Raw genomic sequence first — 23,054 nt, forward strand, 5'->3', positions numbered from 1 at the left:
TGGAGAAGAGTGACTAGTGGGGTGCCACAGGGTTCTGTCTTGGGCCCGGTCTTATTCAACATCTTATCAACGACTTGGATGATGGACTCAAGGGCATCCTGATCAAATTTGCAGATGACACCAAACTGGGAGGGGTGGCTAACACCCCAGAGGACAGGATCACACTTCAAAACAACCTTGACAGATTAGAGAACTGGGCCAAAACAAACAAGATGAACTTTAACAGGGAGAAATGTAAAGTATTGCACTTGGGCAAAAAAAATGAGAGGCACAAATACAAGATGGGTGACACCTGGCTTGAGAGCAGTACATGTGAAAAGGATCTAGGAGTCTTGGTTGACCACAAACTTGACATGAGCCAACAGTGTGACGCGGCAGCTAAAAAAGCCAATGCAATTCTGGGCTGCATCAATAGGAGTATAGCATCTAGATCAAGGGAAGTAATAGTGCCACTGTATTCTGCTCTGGTCAGACCTCACCTGGAGTACTGTGTCCAGTTCTGGGCACCACAATTCAAGAAGGACACTGACAAACTGGAACGTGTCCAGAGGAGGGCAACCAAAATGGTCAAAGGCCTGGAAACGATGCCTTATGAGGAACGGCTAAGGGAGCTGGGCATGTTTAGCCTGGAGAAGAGGAGGTTAAGGGGTGATATGATAGCCATGTTCAAATATATAAAAAGATGTCATATAGAGGAGGGAGAAAGGTTGTTTTCTGCTGCTCCAGAGAAGCGGACACGGAGCAATGGATCCAAACTACAAGAAAGAAGATTCCACCTAAACATTAGGAAGAACTTCCTGACAGTAAGAGCTGTTCGACAGTGGAATTTGCTGCCAAGGAGTGTGGTGGAGTCTCCTACTTTGGAGGTCTTTAAGCAGAGGCTTGACAACCATATGTCAGGAGTGCTCTGATGGTGTTTCCTGCTTGGCAGGGGGTTGGACTCGATGGCCCTTGTGGTCTATTCCAACTTTATGATTCTATGATTCTATTCTATGACCCGTAAGCTGTACACCGGCTCCCTCGGCCAATAAAGCGAGATGAGCGCCGCAGTCCCAGAGCCGGTCATGACTGGACCTAATGGTCAGGGGTCCCTTTACCTTTACCGTACTTGATCTAGGGGAGCAGCTGCCCCCCCACCTACGCCCATGGAAAGTAATCCTGCACGCCACCCCAGTTTCTGGGAATGGGGCACAGCTGAGACTGGTGTCTGATAAATGGTTAATCTTCTCACTATAAGGGTAGTTGCTGGAAGTGTAAAAAATAAATACACAACTAGTGAGATTCTAGGCAGCACCCTTTTCTAAACAGGGAGATCAGTTCCTCCTACCATCAGAAAAAATGCACACTCCATAGAATGCCTTTTTTAAAACAAAATCTTTATTTTAACCCACTACTTGTATATATTTTTATCAACAGATATTTCCATACTGCACATTGAATTGCAAAATTATAAAACATTAATCAGAAGTGCAAAACTACAAACCATTTTCCCTAGAGTAGTTCCATTACAATGAATGGGAGTGCTCAGGTGGGTGTGATACAGTGATTGCAAAAAAGCGTTCATCCACACTTCTACAACATGATGCCATGTTTCTAGGCACAGCTCTCAACTTTCCAGGTCTGTGTTTGTGTGTGTATGGTGTGTTTCTTTTGTCCCAGTGCTTTACCCAGCAAGGTCCGCGTTTTACTGCTGAATTGGAGCAAATGTCAATTGGGTTTTCCACGAAAAGCCTGGACCTGGACCTAGAAAGCACGGAGCAAAGGTGTGGATGGATGAGCCCAAAGAATAGGAAAGTTGCAATTAATTTGGTTAAACTTAATAGCAGTTCTATTCTGATATATATTATATGATTAATACTTTATATGGGATCTTTGACTTGGCTCAGAAGCAAGAAAGAGAAAAATTTCCAGCATGGTCTTCAAAGAGATGTCAAGGAAATAAGAGGTTCACAAGAACTTAAATGTAAAAAACCATAGAATCTTCCACGTTACATCTGGGGTTCACATGTTTTGTAAGATTTCTCCCTACTTAGTGACAGGTGCTTGCAGCCTCCTTATGACCTTTTTAAGGGCCAGTATTTATTCTTTGAGGAAACTGACCCAGTTTGTAGCATAATGGGAGAGTTCCTCAGTTAACTAATCAAACACGACAGGACACATATTAATGTATAATTTCCTGGATGTGCCCCCACCCTTTGAAAAAAACACTTGAGATAATTGGAATGGAAAAATAATCAGAGGAAGAAGGGTTAAATAGCCCCTATATAACTATGCCTGCCATTTTTCACTTAAACTTGCAGTCTCCCTAGACTGCTTTGGTCCAGAAGACAATACATGCAATGTGTAGTTTTGAGTGCAGTCCTATGTATACCTATATGGAATAATGTCCCAATGAAACAACTGGAGCTAATATTTGAGTAAACATGCACTGGATTGGACTGTAAAGCTACTACTGGCTGCCACCATATTTTTTACAGATATGGCAGTGACTGAAATCACTTGGCCTTAATTAAATTGAGCAGAATAGCATTTATACTAGTTACTATTTCAGAGATTTCTACCATAGTTTCCTGTTTTGAGCCTTCAATTAAAACTGATTATCTGTGGTTATTCCACAATGTGCACCTTCCAATGGCTGGATAGAATACCAGCTGCTATTACAACTCAAGCAGTCTATGGTTAGGTTCTCCAGCACCAGGTCTAATTTTGCTCCTAGTCAACTTCCTAAGTCAGCTCCTAGTCAGCTTCAGTCATCCAAGAATGAAGGCTACTGAGCTTTTTATTTTTCTTAAGTAAACAAGAATCAATGTGAAGAGTGAAATCATTCGGAGAAAGATCCTAGTGCTGAGTGTATAACACTAGTCTGGATCGTAGGTGGGAATGGTGGGCAACGTTGGCAGAGGAGGGAAGATTTAGGTGTTGTATGGTGTAGGTCTAGCCACTCTTGGCAGCTTTAAAATAGTTCTGTAAGCTACATGGCTGCATTGTGGGAAGCTGCATAACTACCAATCCTGTGCATCACACAGCAGAAATAGGTATTTTACACTGCTGTCATACAAACTAGCTTAAAACCACCTATCATCATTTAGGAATAATAGACCAGAGTGCATAACAAACTCAGAGCCATTGAGACTTCCATTTTAGATAATAGATTTTGCAAGCAGGGAGAAAAACCTGTTATTTGGGTACCAGAATCTCTTGTTCAGACTCTAAAGCATCTCTGCTTACACAGATCATGGCATGTGTATTTTACTATGCATTTCTGGTGTGCTCATATGAAAAATATATCAGTAATCATCATTCATATATACAAACCCCAGTAAAAAAAGTTGAATACAATATATACAGTAGGAAATATAACCCTGGAGTATGTGTCAATGGCATGATTGTTCTGCAAAATAATCCTGCCCACATTCCCTTTCAAGGATCTCTTCCTCTTGATGCGAGCTGCATCTAGAGTGGGGGTGCTGGGTGCTTGCCCTCGTGTTGAACTGTCTTCAGAAGGGACTGAAAAGGTGGTCAGGTCAATGTCAGTGGTGTCTGTGTCGTGATAGCAGCCATCAAAGGCCATCGCTTGCACTGCATCAATATTATACAATCCAGCAGCCTAGGAAAAAAGGGACAATTACTGGTTAAATAAAATGACTGAAGAACAAGTGCTGCTTCTTTTTAATCCAGCATACAGGAAACAGTTTTAACAAGACTATCAGCAACAAGGATGTTTCCACAAGTGACACCAATGAGTGCTTTGTTGTCTAACAATATGAATGTTGTTCATGTAGGACAGAAAAGTGGAAGAGTCTTTTTTAAAAAATCAATTGACATTCTAACATTACGTTTTGTATTAAAATTAGAGATACAGGAACTATATGTCTCTTATGACAACAACCTAGGATCCATAGTTACCTTTTTAAATAAACACTACAGAAGATTTGTGAAAACAAAAGTTATTTACCAATGGTATATATCACATTCATATTCGCTGTGAGGCTTGAAGGCCACTCCCTGCAAGGCCCTTTCCACCTGGCCTAGAGGGCGAGGCCCACACTCACCAGCCCTACTGAAGAGGCTCCTCATGAGGCCGGAGGAACATTGCCCGGCTAATGTTTTATTGATTTATTGATTTAATATGATGTATTGATTTAATATGCTGTAATTTATTGATTTAATATGCTGTAAACCACGACCGACAGATCATGAAGCTGAGGCTCCAATACTTTGGCCACCTCATGAGAAGAGAAGACTCCCTGGAAAAGACCCTGATGTTGGGAAAGATGGAGGGCACAAGGAGAAGGGGACGACAGAGGACGAGATGGTTGGATAGTGTGCTCGAAGCTACCAGCATGAGTTTGATCAAACTGCGGGAGGCAGTGGAAGACAGAAGTGCCTGGCGTGCTCTGGTCCATGGGGTCACGAAGAGTTGGACACGACTAAACGACTAAACAACAACAACAAACCGCTTTGAGATTTTTATTTAAAATATAAGTAATATAAAGGTAAAGGTACCCCTGCCCGAACGGGCCAGTCTTGACAGACTCTGGGGTTTGTGCGCCCATCTCACATCTATAGGCCGGGGGCCAGCGCTGTCCGGAGACACTTCCGGGTCACGTGGCCAGCGTGACAAAGCTGCATCTGGCGAGCCAGCGCAGCACACGGAACGCCGTTTACCTTCCCGCTGGTAAGCGGTACCTATTTATCTACTTGCACCCGGAGGTGCTTTCGAACTGCTAGGTTGGCAGGCGCTGGGACCGAGCAGCGGGAGCACACCCCGCCGCGGGGATACGAAACCGCTGACCTTACGATCGGCAAGCCCTAGGCGCTGAGGCTTTTACCCACAGCGCCACCCGCGTCCCTATAAGTAATATAGAAATTAATAAATAAAATAAATAAATAAACATGATCTATCTTGTCAGCCTAACTTGTAACAGTTAAAAAGAAAAGAACAGGGTGGTATTTAAATCGTATTCAGAGTAGACGCCTTGAAATTAGTGACTTAAACTCATTGAGTCTACTCCAAGTCTGACTTAACTGTATACAGTCTATGATACGTACAAGTCTTCCCCCACCACAAAATAATCTCTATTTTTCTTTTTGCCCACACAAATTAGTTGGTTCAGCTAGACTTATCTGCAGCTTTCATGTTGGACTGCTGTGATAGGATAGGATTCAGAGGCAGCTTTACAGTGGTTCAGTCCCTTCTTGGATGGGATGGGACTTGAGGCACAGTTTTAATGGTGATTCTGAATCTTCTTGGACTGACAGGTTCAGAAAGTGTTGTTGGAGATTGTTATGTGATCCCTTAGCTATTAGCCTTTGGTGCTGAAAGGCAGATTAGGAAATGGGGTTTCGTCTACCTTGGAGTGGGTTGCACTCCTCTTTGATACTTAGATTTGCAGTGTAAATCCTGGCTTTAGCCCTGAACTGGATGCCCTTATTTTTGCCATGGTAACAGATGCCTTAGTTACATCTTGTTTGGAATCTTGTAACATGCTCTACATGCGGCTGCCTTTGAAGAGTGGAAACATGAACTGCTTCAGAATGCTGCAACCGGACTTACAACAGTTTCACTGGCCCAGTCCATTTTCAAGCATAACTGAAAGTTCTAGCTGTGATCTACACTGCCCAACACAACTTGAGACCAGATTACCTGAAAGACTGTATTCTCCAATATGAGGCTGTCAAGATTTTAAGTTTCTCGGGAGAGGCCCTTCTGTTTATCTGCTTACATCTGAGGGACGTTTGGTGGGAAAGAGGTAGTCTTCTTGGTAACTGCTCTTAGCCTCTGGAATTCCTTGCCAAGTGAGACCTCTAATGATCTTCCATCAGCAGTCAATTACATTTTTATTTAAATAGGTCCATAAGCTGAAATGATATTTTTAACTTGTGGTTTTTATTGACTGTAATGATGATCTTCCTGCCTTGGTATTATATATTTTTCTATTTTAATTTTATTTTATTTAGAAATATTTATTTATACATTTATAAATATATTTATTATAATATTTTCTTTTACTTTTGTTGTTAGCCAACCTTAGCACCATCTGGCTGAAGGTTAGACTACAGATGTTAACAAAGAAAAGAGTTTAAGTGTAATACTGGTGTTTGAGAAGCAGGCAATCCTTGGTTAAGGCTTGGTGAAATAATGGAGTTCTAGAACACAATGCAAAAACAGACACTATTTTAACAGGCTTCCCAAATGCCTAAGGACTGTGAAACACAAATCACAGCACAGACATCACAAACAATAGTGTTTTCTGTGACTAGAACACAAGCAAGTGTATACCTTTCCTCTCTTTTTCAGCTGTTTTCTTTCTTCCACTGTTGTGAGATAATTTACAGCTGCATATTCAATGACAGACAGGAAGACAAAGAGAAAGCTGATCCATAAGTATACATCCACGGCTTTGATATAAGACACCTGAGGCATTGAGGCACTTACTCCTGTGATTATAGTTGACATTGTCAGCACAGTAGTTATACCTGCCAGGAGAGAGAGAAAAGATGAAGGGACAGCATCAATAAGGTCTTGCATTTTGCAAAAATATGCACAGTAATAACGTGTGTACAAATGGTTGGTGCCCCCTAACTTGCTTCCTCTATCAGCACATGACATGTATAAATATCACATGACAAATAATTGAATTGAGTCCCCAGGATTTGTGGTGGTGGTACCAGATTTCAACCCACGTACAAGGCTCAGTGGCAACACAAGGTTAGTGAGGACAATGTCTTTCCCAAGCCTTTAATAATAATAAGTGCTCTTTTACAGAAAACATTAGAGTTGCACCTATCTTTCTCCTTGAAAGATGTTTCCAAGCTCCATTTTTCTCAGAGGAGCAACATGCAGAGTCAAGGAAGCCTCATATTTCCAGCGTAGAAGGGCCAGGTTTTCAACCAAGCTGCAAATCCCAGGCAAATATGATGTCAAGAGTATTCTGGCTTTCATTTTCTAATAAGTCCGCTTGTCACCTTTTAGAACAAAATATCCCTACTCTTTGAAGGAATCTTACTGCTACCTGATAAAACTCAACATGGATTTTCTTTACCACCTATTTAATATAATTGCTGTTAGTTTTCCACATTTATTCTTTCCTGTGTATCTCCTAACTGTATTTGTTATGCTTTTGTTTTATAATAATAAAATATTAATTTTAAAGAAATTACTTTTCTACTTTAAAAGCATAGTTCTTTAATGGATATTTTAACAAACTCTGTATGTTTGGGGGTTTTTTTAACCTATGGCCCTCAAGGGTATCCCTTAAGTAAGAAGCAAGACACCACAAATTCAGTTTCTTGGAATACTGCTCTGTTAGTTAGAATGAGTAATGAGAAATCAACCATTCCCTTTTAAATCTCTAGCAATTAAATATGGCCTGATTCTAGGTAAAGATATGGTGAAACAATGGTTCTCAGAACAGGGTATTAATACCCATTAAAGAACATGCTTTTCAACATTAGCCACATTGATCCTTGAAGGGGCGGCAGGGGAGAAAGGGGTTAAGTAGCATGGTTCCTATGTAGTGATGAATAATTTAAGTAGAAAACATATATTATTTGTTAGGTTCATAAAATGTATCCTTTTATATTAGATCTTTCTTATGAAATTCAGCAGTCCTTTTAATTTTTTTAATGTTCTAGGGAGATGTCCACCAAATGATATACCTGTGGGGGTTAACCCTTCCCCTGCATCATTTTTCTCAATGACAATCCCTCTAAGCTTTTTGACCCACAAGGGAAGATGCTATATGAGCAGCTTCCCTTCCAGGGCAGATGGTAGCTCCAGGGTGATTACTTTTGTGGATAAATAGTACAGGAAGAGATGGTTAACCCCCCACTTCACAGTCCAGGTTCATGTCCCCCTCCCACCAGCTGCTTTTTAAAATAATTAATTATGTGCAAATATGACCACACATTTAATGTATTGACTAGTTTGCCTCATAACGTAAGGTTTTGTAAGCATCTGAAACCATGTTGCCCAGATTAATTACCTGACTCTCAGTTAACCACCCACAGTTTCAGATACAGTGGTACTTCGGGTTAAGAACTTAATTCGTTCCGGAGGTCCATTCTTTACCTGAAACTGTTCTTAACCTGAGGTACCACTTTAGCTAATGGGGCCTCCCGCTGACACTTTACCGCCGCCGCACAATTCCTATTCTCATCCTGAAGCAAAGTTCTTAACTCGAGGTACTATTTCTGGGTTAGCGGAGTCTGTAACCTGAAGCATCTGTAACCCAAGGTACCACTGCAGTAGAAAGTTGTTCGCTTCCAGACATGTAGTCTTTACCATACTTTTCTGTGTATTAGACACGGGTTTTTTACTCCAGAACAGTGTTTAAAAACTGGGCACTTCTAATACAAAGGCAGTACATTAGGGGACCAGGTGATTGGTTGCAACCGCCAGCTGCAGCTTGTAAGTGGCGTTTTGGTGTGTGGTTTTTGACTGCGTCAAGGGCTGCCTTGGATTGGCTGCTCCTGCGTTAATTGGGCAGAAGTTTGGTTGCTGCATCAAGGGCTGCCTTGGATTGGCTGCCGTTGCGGCAGTTGGGTGCTCAGTTTCCGGCTTGTGTTTGCGAACGGGCAGACGCTTGTTGGATTCTGTGACGCGAGCAATTCTGAGCTCTTGTCTTTGGGGTTAGTTATTTTCTGCATTTTCCCCCAAAAAACACTGCGCAATCCTTCCCAAAGCAATCCCCCCCACAAAAAAGCTTAACAACTCTGGTAATATAGCCATCTCCCCCCATTTTCTTAAATTATACTCCCCCAAAATAGGGGTCATCTTATACATGGGGGCATCTTATGGACGGAAAAGTACGGTATACCAGATTTGGCCAATTGAGAGGCTTTCTGTTTCGGCTGCCATCAGGGCTGATGCTGCACGTTGCTCTTCCCTTCTGCCACCAAGGCTTCAGATTTAGAGCTCACACAGATTCAGCTCACCAACCATGAGGTTCCTGGTTACTGGGACTTGATAATATGTACTGAGATGCATGTGAGCACAAACATTGGTACATTGTACCACCTCACAGACATAGAAAATGCCTGTAACTTGTACATAGTAAAAAACATTTTCTACCACTCTGTCACTTATGACTAAGCTAATAAGTCTGGGTTTATTGCCCAGGTCAGCCATTTCTTTCACACAAAGCAAAAGTGAAATCTCCCTCCAGGACATATGATTTCACAAGAAATGCTGAGTTGAGTTAATTAACTCTCCAGACAGTTCCCCGCCTACCTTTCCTCTCACACTGCTGCATCTCACAGCTCTTTCTGATTAATGAACAACTCTGGGTATAGCAAAACTAGGCAAAGCACACTTAAATTCCTTCTACCAGAAATGAAATAAGTGTTAGATAATGTAGGAAGAGTAAGATAATGATAATATATTTCTGTGAACTACCTATAAAGCCAACACAAGCCAATTGCTACAACGTGTCTTCCACCATACCCTAAATATATTCATATGAGAGCTTACCAAGTGATACCCTTGCAGGAACAGCTCTTCGGTCGATCCAAAATGAGACCCATGACAGCATCACCATCAGCATAGATGGGAAATAGGATTGTAGTACAAAAAAGAAAATATGTCTCCTCAGGGCAAAGTTTATGAAGAGTCTGTTGTACCAACCTGTTGAAATATGTAAATATATTCCTTAACATCCACATTCTGTTCTCCCTCCGCTGAACTGTGACTTATTAATATGCATACATTTACCATCTCCTTTACCTATTTAAATAGTGTTATAGGTGGGTCCTTTCGAAACCTGTGATCCTGTGTATGTGGGGTAGAATCTATAACCAGTTCCTTTGTTAAAGCAATGGCTTTGGAAGATCAAAAACACCTCTAATTGATGGGAATTTAAAAAATGCTATACAAGTACAGGCTAACAACAGAATTGCAGTTAATCCACCAGGAATTTGACTAATCATGTCTTGCATGATTAGTACTACCATTATGAAAATGCTTCAGGGATATTTCATAATAATAAATTCTCAGGTTATATTTGTTCTTGTTTCTTCATTGGCTTCACTTTTTTGCTGTTAAACCAAGCATCCGACTACTGAATCAACAGCACCGCACAGGAGACAGTGCCATCTAGTGAATGATCTGCATAATTCTGCAGGAACAGCACACATGCTGTTAAAGGAAGAAAAACATAGCTTCAAAAATAAAAGCCTGCTTTTATAATGAAAATCACATTGCATTATATTGTAGTAGAAATTCTACTCTAATAATCCTACTTGGCAGAGCAATCTGAATCTGTATCTGCAGCCCCACTGCTCATGCTAGCTGGGGTGGAAGCAGAGGCAGGCAAAAGTCTGCTCCAGGTGCCACCAACCTGCAGCTGGCATAGCAATTATACCTGAATTAGGCTCTGTGCTGTCAAATGATTGCAGTGGAGCTGGCTCAGGATCAAACAGACCATAGGTTGGCTCAGTCCCTCCCTGTCCAACTTTCTATGGGCTACCAGCCACGGGAAGCCTGTTGCAGTACTTCCACTGACTGTGTTTTTGGTGAGTGGAACAGGGAGCTCCACGCCAGCAGAGTGATGCTTGATTCTGGACTGTTCTGGGCTGGGCAGAGAGAGCTCTCAAGTCCCAGCCAAACCTTTGCCCAGTAGATCGGGAGTTTGGATTCTGCTCTAAAGGTATAAGTCTCCCACATATTTCCAACTTGGAAAAGTTAAGTGAGATTTTAAAATATGCAATCATATTGGCTAACTTTAATGGCAAATATAGTACAGTTCCGTACATGTCTGTTCAGAAGTACGCCCCATGGAGTTCAATAAGTAGGTATAGGATTGCAGCCTAAATCACTGTCTTTTCTACTTTTAATCATTCACATCACAAGCATCGTTACTTGATTTTCTATTTTGAACTTTTCGAGGGGGGGGGGAATTACACTATCAGTATTAAGTCAAAGCTGTTCCTCTATTACTGCAGCCAATACAGCAAAAGTACTGTACAATTAAATTAGTTGTATCTAAAAGTTTGAGGAAATTGTTCTGTGTATAAAGTATTTTATATTGATCTACCACAATTTACTGGCGGGTAGTCAAGGATTTTTAAACTAAGTAGAAGTTGGATTGTGGTTCTTTGCTTTCTTAATCCCTATGAATTAATTGGCTGTGTGAACAATGAGCATGGGTATACACTGATCCTGAACTTGTGTAAAGGTTATAGACTACCAGGTTATAAAGCATGACGTTCAGACATGCTTGTGCTCTAGCATATCTTCATATAGAAATTCAACACTAAAAAGTGTATGTTTTAGAGTCAAGCCAGATGTGACGCCATTCCTACAATAAGTAATTGCATGAATTTATTTTAAAAAATAAATTGCAGATGCAGGGAGTTGATCTGGATCGCGAACCAGCTGTGAGGGGTAGAGAGCTTTAGCCCTCCACTCCCTTAATGAGGACCTGGTCTGAATAGGGCCCTCTACACAATGATATTTGCATTGAGAATAAAGCTCTAGCCTTAGCCCTTCTTCAACCCAATAGAAATGTTGGCTTTCTTCATCCTAAGTTTCGGAAAGTTGTTGCTTACAGAAGAGCGCATATAAAGAACAGGAATATCCCACCCTGCCTGAATATAAGAAAGTATTATAAGAAATATACATAATATGTATATTATGATTACACCAGGTTAGCACGGGGAGAATTAAAAGCCTACCTATTCACTGCAGCATAAAAACAAAATTAGAATGGCCTGGATACAAAGAAATATGCAATTGGTTCTGTATGCCCAAAAAAGATTTGGCCTACAATTCTACTCACATGTCCCTGGGAGCAAGCTCCACTGAATATAGTTCTTTCTAAGCAAACATGCATAGGATTGTATTGTTAGACTTGTGTTTTTCTAACATAAGTGCCCTCTCTTCCAACTGCACTGCAAATCCCATTTGAAATGGGGTAATTCCACAATCAGTTTGCAATATGCAATGGGGTTCTGCTGTTCATTGACCTGAAGCATGAACGTAATAACACTTTCAATTCTAGCCTTTGTATATAAAGTTCCAAAATTTGTGAGGCAATTAATTTCAGACTAACATACTTCTTAATGCTCCTTTCCCCTATGTAATTTATTGTGATACAGAGGCATTAAAATTTCAATTATTTTCAGTTCCTTTTACAGTTCTCTTCTAATTTTCTATACATACCATGCACAGTGGGGGGTGGATGAAACAAAATCGAAATTCAGTATGAATCGTGAAATGGCTCTAGGTCTCTTAGATATACCAAAAAAAAATGCATGTTTCACATAGAAAAATTAATAGGGAAATCAAAATATAGATACATGCACTGTGGATGTGGAAAAGAATCTTTTGAACTGGTTTCCTTCATAACAGCCATTCCACTGGCTGCTATTCTTTGCTAAGATCAAAAGGAATTTAGATAGAACAAGAAAATCTATTACTGTCTGTCAGGCGCTATACCTGTACTGCTATAGAATGCTAGCCCACTAGAAGCACTGAATTCTTCAATAAAGAACTGGGAAAGGGAAATGTGCTCATCTGTGCTAAGAGATTCATTGCCATGCTTCCAATACAGCATCAAGTCTTCTTCATTGTAGGCATCTGTGGGGAAAATAAATAAACTTAACAGACTATCACTTGCCTGTGACTCTTTTTCCTCTTGATTTACACCTTAACTCGCATTATATTACCTAGATAGCATTTGAAAACACCAGACTCTGAACAGGAAGACAGCTCGGCTGCTTGATTCTTTCCTTTCATATGAAGCCCATAACAGTGGGCAAGGTAAGTGAGGGGAGGGGATTATAACCAATTTGATTTTCAATCATCTACAGCATGGGTAGGCAAACAAAGGCCCGGGGGCCGGATGCGGCCCAATCGCCTTCTAAATCCGGCCCACAGATGGTTCGGGAATCAGCGTGTTTTTACATGAGTAGAATGTGTCTTTTTATTTAAAATGCATCTCTGGGTTATTTGTGGGGCCTGCCTGGTGTTTTTACATGAGTATAAAGCGTGCTTTTATTTAAAATGCATCTTCTTCTTCTTCTATGCTACCACAGTCCTCATACAGACCACAGCCATTTACTACATAGCAAATAAGGTATACAAAATTATACCTAAGCGAAACCAGACATATGAAATGACAGAGGTTTCCAATATAGTTCCCTCTTTACTTATAGAGGGGGAGTGTTCTGTCTCCTTTTATAAATATTCATTGCTTTTTACTAATCTAGTTGCCAAGAAGAGCATTTGAAGACCCCCCAAGTCCTTGAGATACCATATGCCTTTAAAATACAGTATAGGTAAGGTACTTCTAATAATTCTTATTTAAAAACATGTAGAACATGTAGAACATACAATACCATAGCTGAGCCAGACTTACAGCTTTCCAGTTCTAGAGAGCAGTTCTGAGTGTCAAGTGGGAACCTACTGAAGTCCATGAAGCACATGGCAGAAACTGTTATTCTGTCAGAAAAGCAATAAAGCAAAACAAAGGGATAGGCTTTACTGTTCATATCAACATTTTCATTACGTATGAGAGCCTTAAGGTCAATGAACGAGGGATTCCAGTTGGGGGTCTTATGTTTTTATTTTTGGCTCAATATTTTGGCCTTATCATTTTAGTATCTAGAGAAGTAAAAATTATGAAAATTCATGGAGGAGCACAATTTCCCTATTTGTTGCAAGCCTTTTGGCAGCAACGGCTGATTCCCCTTCAACAAAAGGAGCTGGTGGGGTGGATCTGGCTCCAGGGATGCATGCTAGAGGAGCTTGTGTCCTCAGAACTCAAGTCCCCTGCCTCCCTTCATTATAATTTCCCTCCCACACTGGCAGAGGGTTAACATCTGTGCCCTGGAACATCTGTGCTGCCAGGAACATTCTCTGGCAATATGAAGGGACCATACTTGTACAACTCTCAACACTTGGGGTTGAAGTGAGCAGTAGTTATCACTTCTCATTATACTTCTGTAGAGTTGGGGATCTATAGGATCCCAAACTGCAGCTGTGGTGGAATAATTCACTGAACTGGACCATATATCTGGTGCTTAATTTATATTATCCAATTTTCATACTAGACAGAATGGGTTTCCATTTGGTGCCGTCTTCAGGCTGGGCAGCCTTACAGAATGAGCAGAGTGAAAAGCAGGAGAAAAGTATCTGGGACTACAGCCTGAAATTAAAATCCACTGAACAGACATGCAAGCCCTCACAAGAGCCAGGCAAGTTGTTCATGCAAATACCAAGCCTAACCAAGAAGCCTTTTTAAATCCTTCCCAGCATAAGGAAGCCAATGGCTTCCTTGGGTGTACAAAGCCTGGAGCCCAAGAGGACTTAATTACCAGGTAACCTTCTGGACCAATTACATTCAAACTTACATGCATTATATTGCTTTCTTATATCACATAGCATCATCATCATCCTGCTTAGCATTTATATAGTGCTTGGGAGTGTTCAAAACACATTATCTCAGTAACATTTACAATAAACCTGTACAGTAAATGAGTATTATTAACCCTAATCTGCAGGGTGGGAGGGTCTGAGGTGAGATTTGAACCACATGGCTTCCAGATGATATACTTAACAGACACTAATCAGCGTTCCCAAACTGGTGTGTTTGAGATGATTTGGATTACAACATATCTAACCATTGACCATGCTGGCTAGGATTGATAGGAGTTGTAGTCCAAAACACCTGGAGAGCAGCAGCTTGGATAATACTGCACAATATGTCTTATGAAATAAAAATATAATAAAAATACATTGCAATAATGCAATAATAAATAATTACATAACCATTTAAAATAGCAGCAGAACATGGCAACTAATAACTCAGCAGAGCAGAACGAGCAGTTTAACTCTCAATGGTTTAAAAGGGGGGGGGACCTGGGGGATTTTTTTTTTTTTAATTCCCTGCTGTTGAAATGACATCAAAGTGAGCACCATGCAAGCTTTCCTGGTGTGGGTATTCCATAGACGGGGGGGACACCACTAAAAAAGCTCTTCCTGATTACCACCACTTTATCTCAGAGGGCAGAGGCAGCTGAAGAGCCTCTGTGACTGGATGGACTAAAGTGAGAGAAGACAGGAATAGCAGAAACAGTGCAACAAAACCTGAGCCAGGTTTCTGAACCTGTGGCCATGAAGCTGAAACTCAGCACACAGCTGATGACCAAACTATGCCATGGGCTCTAAGTGCCTTGTGAATAAACCTTAAATGCCTATAATTTCTGCAAGGATCACAATGAGCTACCACAGAGGTAGTCAACCCCATGTGCTCCAGATGCTGCTGGACTGCAGCTCCCATCAGTCCCATCAGCATGGCAAATGGGGAAGATTTGTAGAAGTTATAGTCTAGCAACATCTAGGGGGGCAACACACTGACTATCCCTGAGCTAGTGTATCTTCTCACCTTTATGTTTGTTTCTTGCGACTGGAAGATAAGTAGAGCATTGTGCTTACCGTAAGCTAAAGAGCACATTTCCATCTGGGTAGACACGTAACATAACATTCTCCATAGTTGTGTCATGGATGAAAGATCTTTTGGAGTGGACAAAAAATATATCAGGTACCCAGATCTTTTTTATTAGTCTTCCATCAAAAGTCATGCTTCTGTTTCTGGTACTGGGAAATGACAGCCTCTCATCTTTCCAGTAATGTCTGAGGTATAAAGTCATGGTGAAGTCCTTTATATAAAGAAAATAAAGAGGAACATATAAACAATAAACCACATTGTATGTAGTCTGCCATAACACTGCTTTCATGGGCTATTTCCCAAGATTCTAAAGGCAGGAACAAGGGAAGGAGGATGGGGAAGGAAGAAAAAGGAGGGGACTCATGTCTATAGTAAATGTCATGTGGGAGGAAGGTCTCTTGTGTGGGACAGCTTTAGTTCTCTGATGGTGAGGGGGGTGGGAAGAAAAGGAAAGAATTGGGGCAGAGGCATGTGGAATTGAGTGGGAGGTAGCATTTGGAGGAATGATGGGGAATATGGGAGGCAGGGAGGAAGATAGATGTGTATGCATGTGTGCAACAGTTTTAGGGCTCTGGTGACAGTGGGCAAGAAAACTTGAGAGAAGGAGAAGTAATTGGACTGTGTGCAAAGGAGGATTGCACAAAAGAGGGGTTAAGGCAGAAAAGGGGGTGCAAAGTGGGGCTGCAGAACAGAAGAGAGAAAGAGCTTCAAAAATAAGGTTGGGAAGGTGAGGAGTTTTAGTAGTTGCATGGGATGGGAAGAGGAAACTCCAGTGGGGTATCGCTTGGGGATGGATTGGCAATCAAAGTGAGCAAGGGTACATCAATATTTGAAGAGCAGAGTTTGCTTTCTAAAATCTGTGTCTTTTGACACCTGATTTCTAGTCATTTTTGTCAAACTTCTGGATACTAGTACTGCTGTAGAGAAATAATGAAAAGCTTACCATGTCAACTTCTGAAATGCTGTCAATACTCTCCACTTGCACATCAATGCCCACTGGTATTGGTGACCCTTGAACATAACAAAGAGAATAAATGTGATGATCAGAGAGTTTAACAGAACCTTCAAAAAGAAAGAAAAGCGAAGTACCAACCATGAAATGGAGGAATGTGGATTTATTTTTTTAAAAAACTGCTTTAAATAATTAAAAATAAGTATGCACCTTGTGAAACCCTCTTACAACAAGATTGTCATTAAAGACCAAACTAGAAGGTATGTGCAAACACATATATTTCTTTTGTTAACGAAAACCTGCTCAGAGTGTGGTGGTTCTAAAAGCCATTCAGAAAAGTTTAACCACTTAGTATAATAAGGTTTTGGCATTGCTTCAGATTTCTCCATTGTTTCAGAGTACATATGGTTGTCTACAATCCACAAATCAGAACTCTCAAAACCTGAAAACAGGGGAGAGGGTCATAGATTTTTCTGCCGCAGGATGCAGAAAGAAGCACTTAAGAGTGTTGCTGGATCAGACCAAAGACCTGTCCAGTCCAGCCTTCTGTTCCCACTGTAGCAAACCAGATGTCTATGGGAAACCCCAAAGCAGAACATGAGTGCTATAGCCTGCTTCCACTTAGGCTCCCCAGCAATTGGTATTTAAAGTCATGTGGTCTCTGGTCCTCAAAATAGCAGCTATGGTGTCTAGCAGCCTTATTTGCCATAAATTTGTCCAGTCCTCTTTAACAGCCATTTAAGCTGGTGGCTATCACCACAACTTGTCGCTGTGAATTACAGAAGTTGTGTAATGAGCTGTGACTGTGAAGAAACAGCATCATTTCATGGGTCCTGTCTCTCCTCCCATTCAGCTTCATTGCAGGACCTCAGATTCTAATGTTATTATGAGAAGTGAAAAACAAAACAAAAACCCTTCTCTTTCTTCACGCCATACATAATTTTATGAATTTCTTCATTTCCCCTCTTACTTGCCTTCTTTTCCTAACTAAAAAGTCCAAATGTTGTCACCTTCTAGGGGAATTGCTACAACCCTCTGAGCATTTTGGTTGTATTTTTTTAATGAAAACGCTAAACATAAAATTGTTTACTGCATCAGTTTCTGTCCTTGCAGGATATCTTTAAAAATCATCAAATGGCTGTGCGGGGTTCAGGATGCCACAATAGTTGTGTTTATGCAAGTACACCATCATTTCGCTTCTGCAGCTACTGCCAGCTAATGGGATCAAGATACCATGTTCCCCATGTCAAATTTTAGAATGTAAACTCCTCAGGGCAGGAACCTGCCCTCTTGCACTCCAGAAAGTGCCATGTGTGCTGATGGCACTCTATAAATAAACAGGCATTTCCTTGAACTTTGGCTTTTCATTTTTAAAAAATTCTAGGAAATCAAGCCTGAATAAATGTGGAAAGACCAGGAAAGCCTTGCAATAGTAATTTATGTGTTGGTTACTTCAAGACTAGATTACTGCAATGCACTCTATGTGGGGCTTCCCTCATGCTTGATCCAGAAGCTGCTCTTAGTACGAAATGCTGCAGCATGAATGCTGACAGAAGTGAGGCCTTGTCAGCATATAACACCTGTGCACAGAGATCTACGCTGGTTGCCGCTTGGCTACTGGGACAAGTTCAATCTAGTACTATTAGTGTATAAAGCCCGTAACAACTTGGAACCAGTTTACCTATGAGATCGCTGTACCCCACCTGTGTCCACTCGACTGCCTAGATCAGCAGAATTGGCACCACTACATGCGCCACATAATACCCATTCCACATTTGTAAGGACTTGATTGTTTGGTGTGGCAGCACCAGCACTTTGAAAGTTGCTGCCTATTGAGATTGAGGTGTAACCTTCACTGTATTATTTTCAGCACCTGCTAAAAACATTCTTGTTTAGACATGTCTACCCCGATGCTTAGAAAGTTGAGGTAATTTTAATCTGTTTTAGTATTTTAACTATTGTATGTTTGTATGGTTGTGAATTTTCATTGATTTTATTGTTTTATCTTTTTGTAAACTGCATTGAGGTTTAATGTATAATGTTTTGCAGAAAATATATACAGAAAAACACACGGGGGAGGAGAATTCAGCACAGTCTGACTATCTATCTATTGACTGATTGATTGATTGATTGATTGATTGATTGTATATGCCATCCTTCATCCAAGGATCAGTGGACACAGATATTGGATGTGGTGAATGAAAAGTAATATACCCTGGATAAAGACTTGGCTGAACTGGGTAAAAGTTTGAAGAGCAGCACTCTACCCTGCAACATGTTACCCGCATTGTTACAACAGCCCTGTAAAGCAGGCCTTATTATCAGTAAAATATCACAAAATAGTATGCAACCTTTTGAGTTCACCTGAACTCTTCAATTCATGCTAGATGGTAAACCAGCAAATGGGGTGGGAGGAAATGGGGGCAGATGTTAGCTGAAGTCTTGGAGTAACATGGAATTGGAGAGGAGGTAGCAGACATTCAAATATGGCCCTTTTGAGTGCTATGTAGGTATTAGCTTGTGCCAACACCTGCAGAGAACAATAAAGGTAACAGTGGCTGAATTCCCCACGGCTGTTACCCAGGTGTATCTCCATCCTTAGTAAAACACACAGGTTCCATGGTAGGTGTAAGACAGGAATCAAAAGAAACTAGGCAGTCCTTACTTTAGGCAAAGTATTCTTTTGGAAGATTTGCTAGTACTAGAAATTAAATACCAAGTAGTGTTTTATCCCAAGTTGTTTTCAATTTTTGAACCTTGGGGAAGAAGAAATTGAGTTAAACATACCATTCTCATACCAATGACCTCTTTGGCCCAGGCTCAAGCAGTTTGCTGCATGAGAAAAAAATAATTAACAAGTATGAAAAGGCAAATTTACTTACCTCCAAAGCCAGGTCTCATTGCAAAATCATGGTCCTCTATACGGAGAAGCTGCTCAGATTTCATGGGCCGTACTTTGGTGCTGTCAATTTTCCTCATCTTAATTTCTCGTTTGCTGCATTAACAATAGATAATTAAATGTATACCCCACCACATGTTGCCAGAGGTTTCTGAGGGTGATCTATATAGGAGTTGCTGTTTTTAAAAATCAACAATTAAAACTGAGTATCACTAAAAGCAGAACAATTCAGTCAGAGTGTACCATACTATAACCACAGAGCAATAGAATGATATAAACAGGTCAGTTTAAAATAACAACCTGCCTTGCCTTCCAAATGGCTGCTAGAACAATGAATTTCAAGAAGGTATGGGCAGAGCCAGTGAGGTGCTAATTTAGGGTTGCCATATCTTGAAGAACAAAAAAGAGGACCGCGCTGCTGCCAGCCCGAACCAGGAAAAGAGGTGTGTGAGGCCGCTATCACCGCATCTCTTTCCTTGGTGTGGGCTGGCAGTGGCCACGGCGTGCAGAGCAGGCCAAGCTGCCTGAGCTCAAAACCCACCCACTACAAACCCAAAACTTTCCTTTAAAATGTAAAAACCCACCCAGATGGGCATGTTGGCCACCAAAAGGAGGATATATCCAGGTTTTCCCAGACGAAACCGTAGGTGGGGAAAACCCATGTGATCCATCACCCACATGCGACTGTTGTTATTACAATGCTCAAATCCGAGGGGGGGAGGGCGGCAACCCTTATCTACTGATTTTAGAATACTGATAGGGCAAGATTTGGTTACAATTAGGGGGAGTCAAGCAACAGGTCTCTTAAGTTTTATTAATAACTTCACGTATGCATACTTTTCTCAATAATTCACTGTCAAGTGTTTCAGATATCAGCACAGGGAAGTGGCTCCTGTAGAAGTTGTGTGTGCGTGTGTGTGTGTGTGAGTGAGAGAGGGGGGGGAGAGGGAGAGGGAGGGGGAGGAAGGCCGAACAGGCAAACTACAGTGTGGTTCTTCCTTCTATGATAAGACTGTACCGTGTTGAAGAGGGACAGATTTAAGTAATTCAACTCCCTGCACTGCCCCCCCCCACCAAAATATGTGGACCAAATTCCTATTCATTGGATGCAGTATTCATCAATTTCATCCACTTCAAGGGATCATTCTGAACATTACTTCAACAGCATGGGAGACACTCCAGGGCAGTGTGGCTACTTCATACACTACTCTGGTAATGCCAGAAGCTCCGGACCATATGGGACATGCCCACAAACTTGGCTGCTGCCAGTGCTGCCCCATCCTGCAGGTAACTCAGGCAAAGCTGCCTTGGGGAAAGTTGCATCTTCTCTGCTTGCACAGAGCCCAAGGCAGGAGGTTTTGAATGTGGTGTTATATTACAGCTGTATATATAGGTTGATTGTGCATTAGGTTTATTTATTTATCTATTATTCTCTGTTTGTTTGCCTCTAAGCATGACTGGCTATTTTTTTATACAGTATAAGCTCCTTTCTGAAAGCACCTTTTGTCCATCAGGACCAGTATTATCTATTCTGTCGGTGGGTGCTCAAGGTCTCAGGTACATCAAAAGTACTCCTTTAATGGAATGCCAGAGCCAAGCCAGAGTTTCTTGCTGCCCTGGGCAAAATAAAATATACCCCCCCCCTTGTTTCTTCCTGTATGCTAAGCAGTATAGTGGCAGCACATTAAGGAAAGCAGCCTTGTTTTCTCACATTCATTTTTAACATCTGTGAATTCATCACCAATGGTGATCAGAAACCCCTTAGTCAAACCCCATGGAATGCAGCCAATGTCATCCACAGAATGGACAAAAAGTATTGGCAGTAGCTCTTTCCCCAGGACAAACAGCATTACTGAAACAGGCACCCTGAAATGCTGGCACTCAAGGCAGTTGCCTAGTTCACTTCTATGGTTGGGCCAATCATGGCAACAGACAGGTTTCTGGATCTTTCATACAATACAATATCAACTGGACATCAGTGTGTCTGGAAAAGCCCTTGGAAGAGCCTCTAAATTACTACCTCCACTTTCCTGTCACTTGTGTATTTCCTAGCTTGTCCATATTTTCTGTTAATTTAACTGGAACTCAGTCACAGAGTCATCGCTAGAGGATTGTGTCCTTAGTGCATATCAATTTGATCACTTGGATTCTATATCCCAAATCTCCGGTGCTAGCTATGTCACATGAGAGCCTTTTAGAGTCACATGCTCAACCCCCCCCCCCAAAAAAAAAGGTCATTCCTGGTCGCACGTAACTGAATGTTAATATAATGAGTACTTAGAAATTGATTTCTTTATTATGGCTCCAACTTACTCTGCAAATCCTGAGTTAAGCGGAGCATTTGGCTTACGTAATCAGGACTGCTGTGGCTCTTTCAGAGGAAAATTGTGAATGAACTGAGAGCTTGAGTTCACCACTGGAAGTTCTAGGAAGTATCGAGTAACCCATATATACACACAGATGTGTCATAAGCAGCAGACAATGGGCTTCAGGGATGCCACCATGTTGCCTTGCAGCCTTACTTTGAATTAACATTTTGGTTTTAAACTCACAGCTGTGTCTGAAATTAATATGACGGGCAGAGCAATCCTATAGGGGCAGGGGGGGGGACTCCATGGTGAAGAAACTACCACTTCTTAATCCCTACCAAATTAAAGATAGGGGACCTTCTAACCTATCCTCAGATATTAAAAAAAACCCTCTCATTGGTCCCATTGGTTTCTAAGGCTACAGTTTCCCCCCCTTTTGATGCATGTGTCGGGAGAACAGGATCCTGCTGATCTAAGGCCTCCTATCCACCCCAACATGTCCTTTCTATTCTCATACCACAAATTGGAACACAGACCATGAAAGAGAAATATTGGCTGGCTTTCTGCTGCTGCACTAAGGAAACCTCCAGAAACAACAGACTTCATCCGTCTGTGACCTCTGTGAACCAAGAGGGAGGTCTGCAACATCCAGCAGCCCCTCAGTTGCTCACTCAGGGAAGTTAGGATTGCTCCCTAAATAGGATCATGGAAAAATGCTGACTTCACTTATAACTGCATGAGTTAGCAGGAACACAGGCAGATGTCTTGCATCAGAAGAGGCTACTTGTTGAGTTAGCCCAGTATTATATACTTGGACTAATAACAGCACTTAAGGGTTTCAGGAGGAGATTGCTCTTGTCACCGGCTGCCTGATAATTTTAACTGGGGGTGGCAGGGATTGAACTTTAGATCTTCTGCATGCAAAGCAGATATTCCTGTAACCCCTGAGTTACAGTCTTCCACACAAAGCACTATAGCTAGCACTCTTCAAAAGGATGCCCTGGTCTCCCCACCTAGATGCTTTCCCTCCATAAATATCAGATTATCACACCTGTTCTAGGGTGGTCCCTAAATGTCAAAAAGTTTGCCTTATTTCAAAATATTCCAGCTCTGTGAAATAAGCATCACTAACTCCACAATATTCCATTGAACAAACACTAACTCCACTGCATTTCCAGAGCTTCCAATGACTTTCATCTTGGCCAGTGGATAACTCTACCCCACAATGCATGCCTTTAGTTCGTTATTCGTAAAAGGTGTCGTGTCCCACATTATACCCTGTTTCAAGATGTTTTGTGCCAGATGTTTTCTGTATCTCATTTTAGATGACCAGGTATGCTGATGACAAAATGATGACAAAGGTTAGACACAGTTATAAGATCCTACACCAAATAATTATGGTGAGAAATATATCCCTAAATAAGACTACATAGGGTTTGTCC

General features: G+C 41.3%; 1 protein-coding gene across 7 annotated transcripts in view; it reads right to left on the reverse strand.

The window, feature by feature from the left end:
- Positions 1-1,659: 1,659 nt before the first annotated feature.
- GABRR3 (gamma-aminobutyric acid type A receptor subunit rho3) overlaps positions 1,660-23,054 on the reverse strand; it is a 30,598-nt gene continuing 9,203 nt past the window's right edge. For all 7 annotated transcript variants that reach the window (XM_082221258.1, XM_082221255.1, XM_082221257.1 and 4 more), the window contains 8 exons: positions 19,287-19,399; positions 16,396-16,463; positions 15,440-15,663; positions 13,362-13,444; positions 12,440-12,580; positions 9,476-9,628; positions 6,284-6,480; positions 1,660-3,607 (listed from right to left, as the gene is read on the reverse strand). In XM_082221258.1, coding sequence (XP_082077384.1) covers positions 3,302-3,607; positions 6,284-6,480; positions 9,476-9,628; positions 12,440-12,580; positions 13,362-13,444; positions 15,440-15,663; positions 16,396-16,463; positions 19,287-19,399 — 1,285 coding nt within the window. In that variant the 3' untranslated portion in view covers positions 1,660-3,301. The remainder of the gene's footprint in view (positions 3,608-6,283; positions 6,481-9,475; positions 9,629-12,439; positions 12,581-13,361; positions 13,445-15,439; positions 15,664-16,395; positions 16,464-19,286; positions 19,400-23,054) is intronic.

Source organism: Podarcis vaucheri (assembly GCF_965113315.1).
Source record: "Podarcis vaucheri genome assembly, chromosome: 4".
NCBI classification, from domain to species: Eukaryota; Metazoa; Chordata; class Lepidosauria; order Squamata; family Lacertidae; genus Podarcis; species Podarcis vaucheri.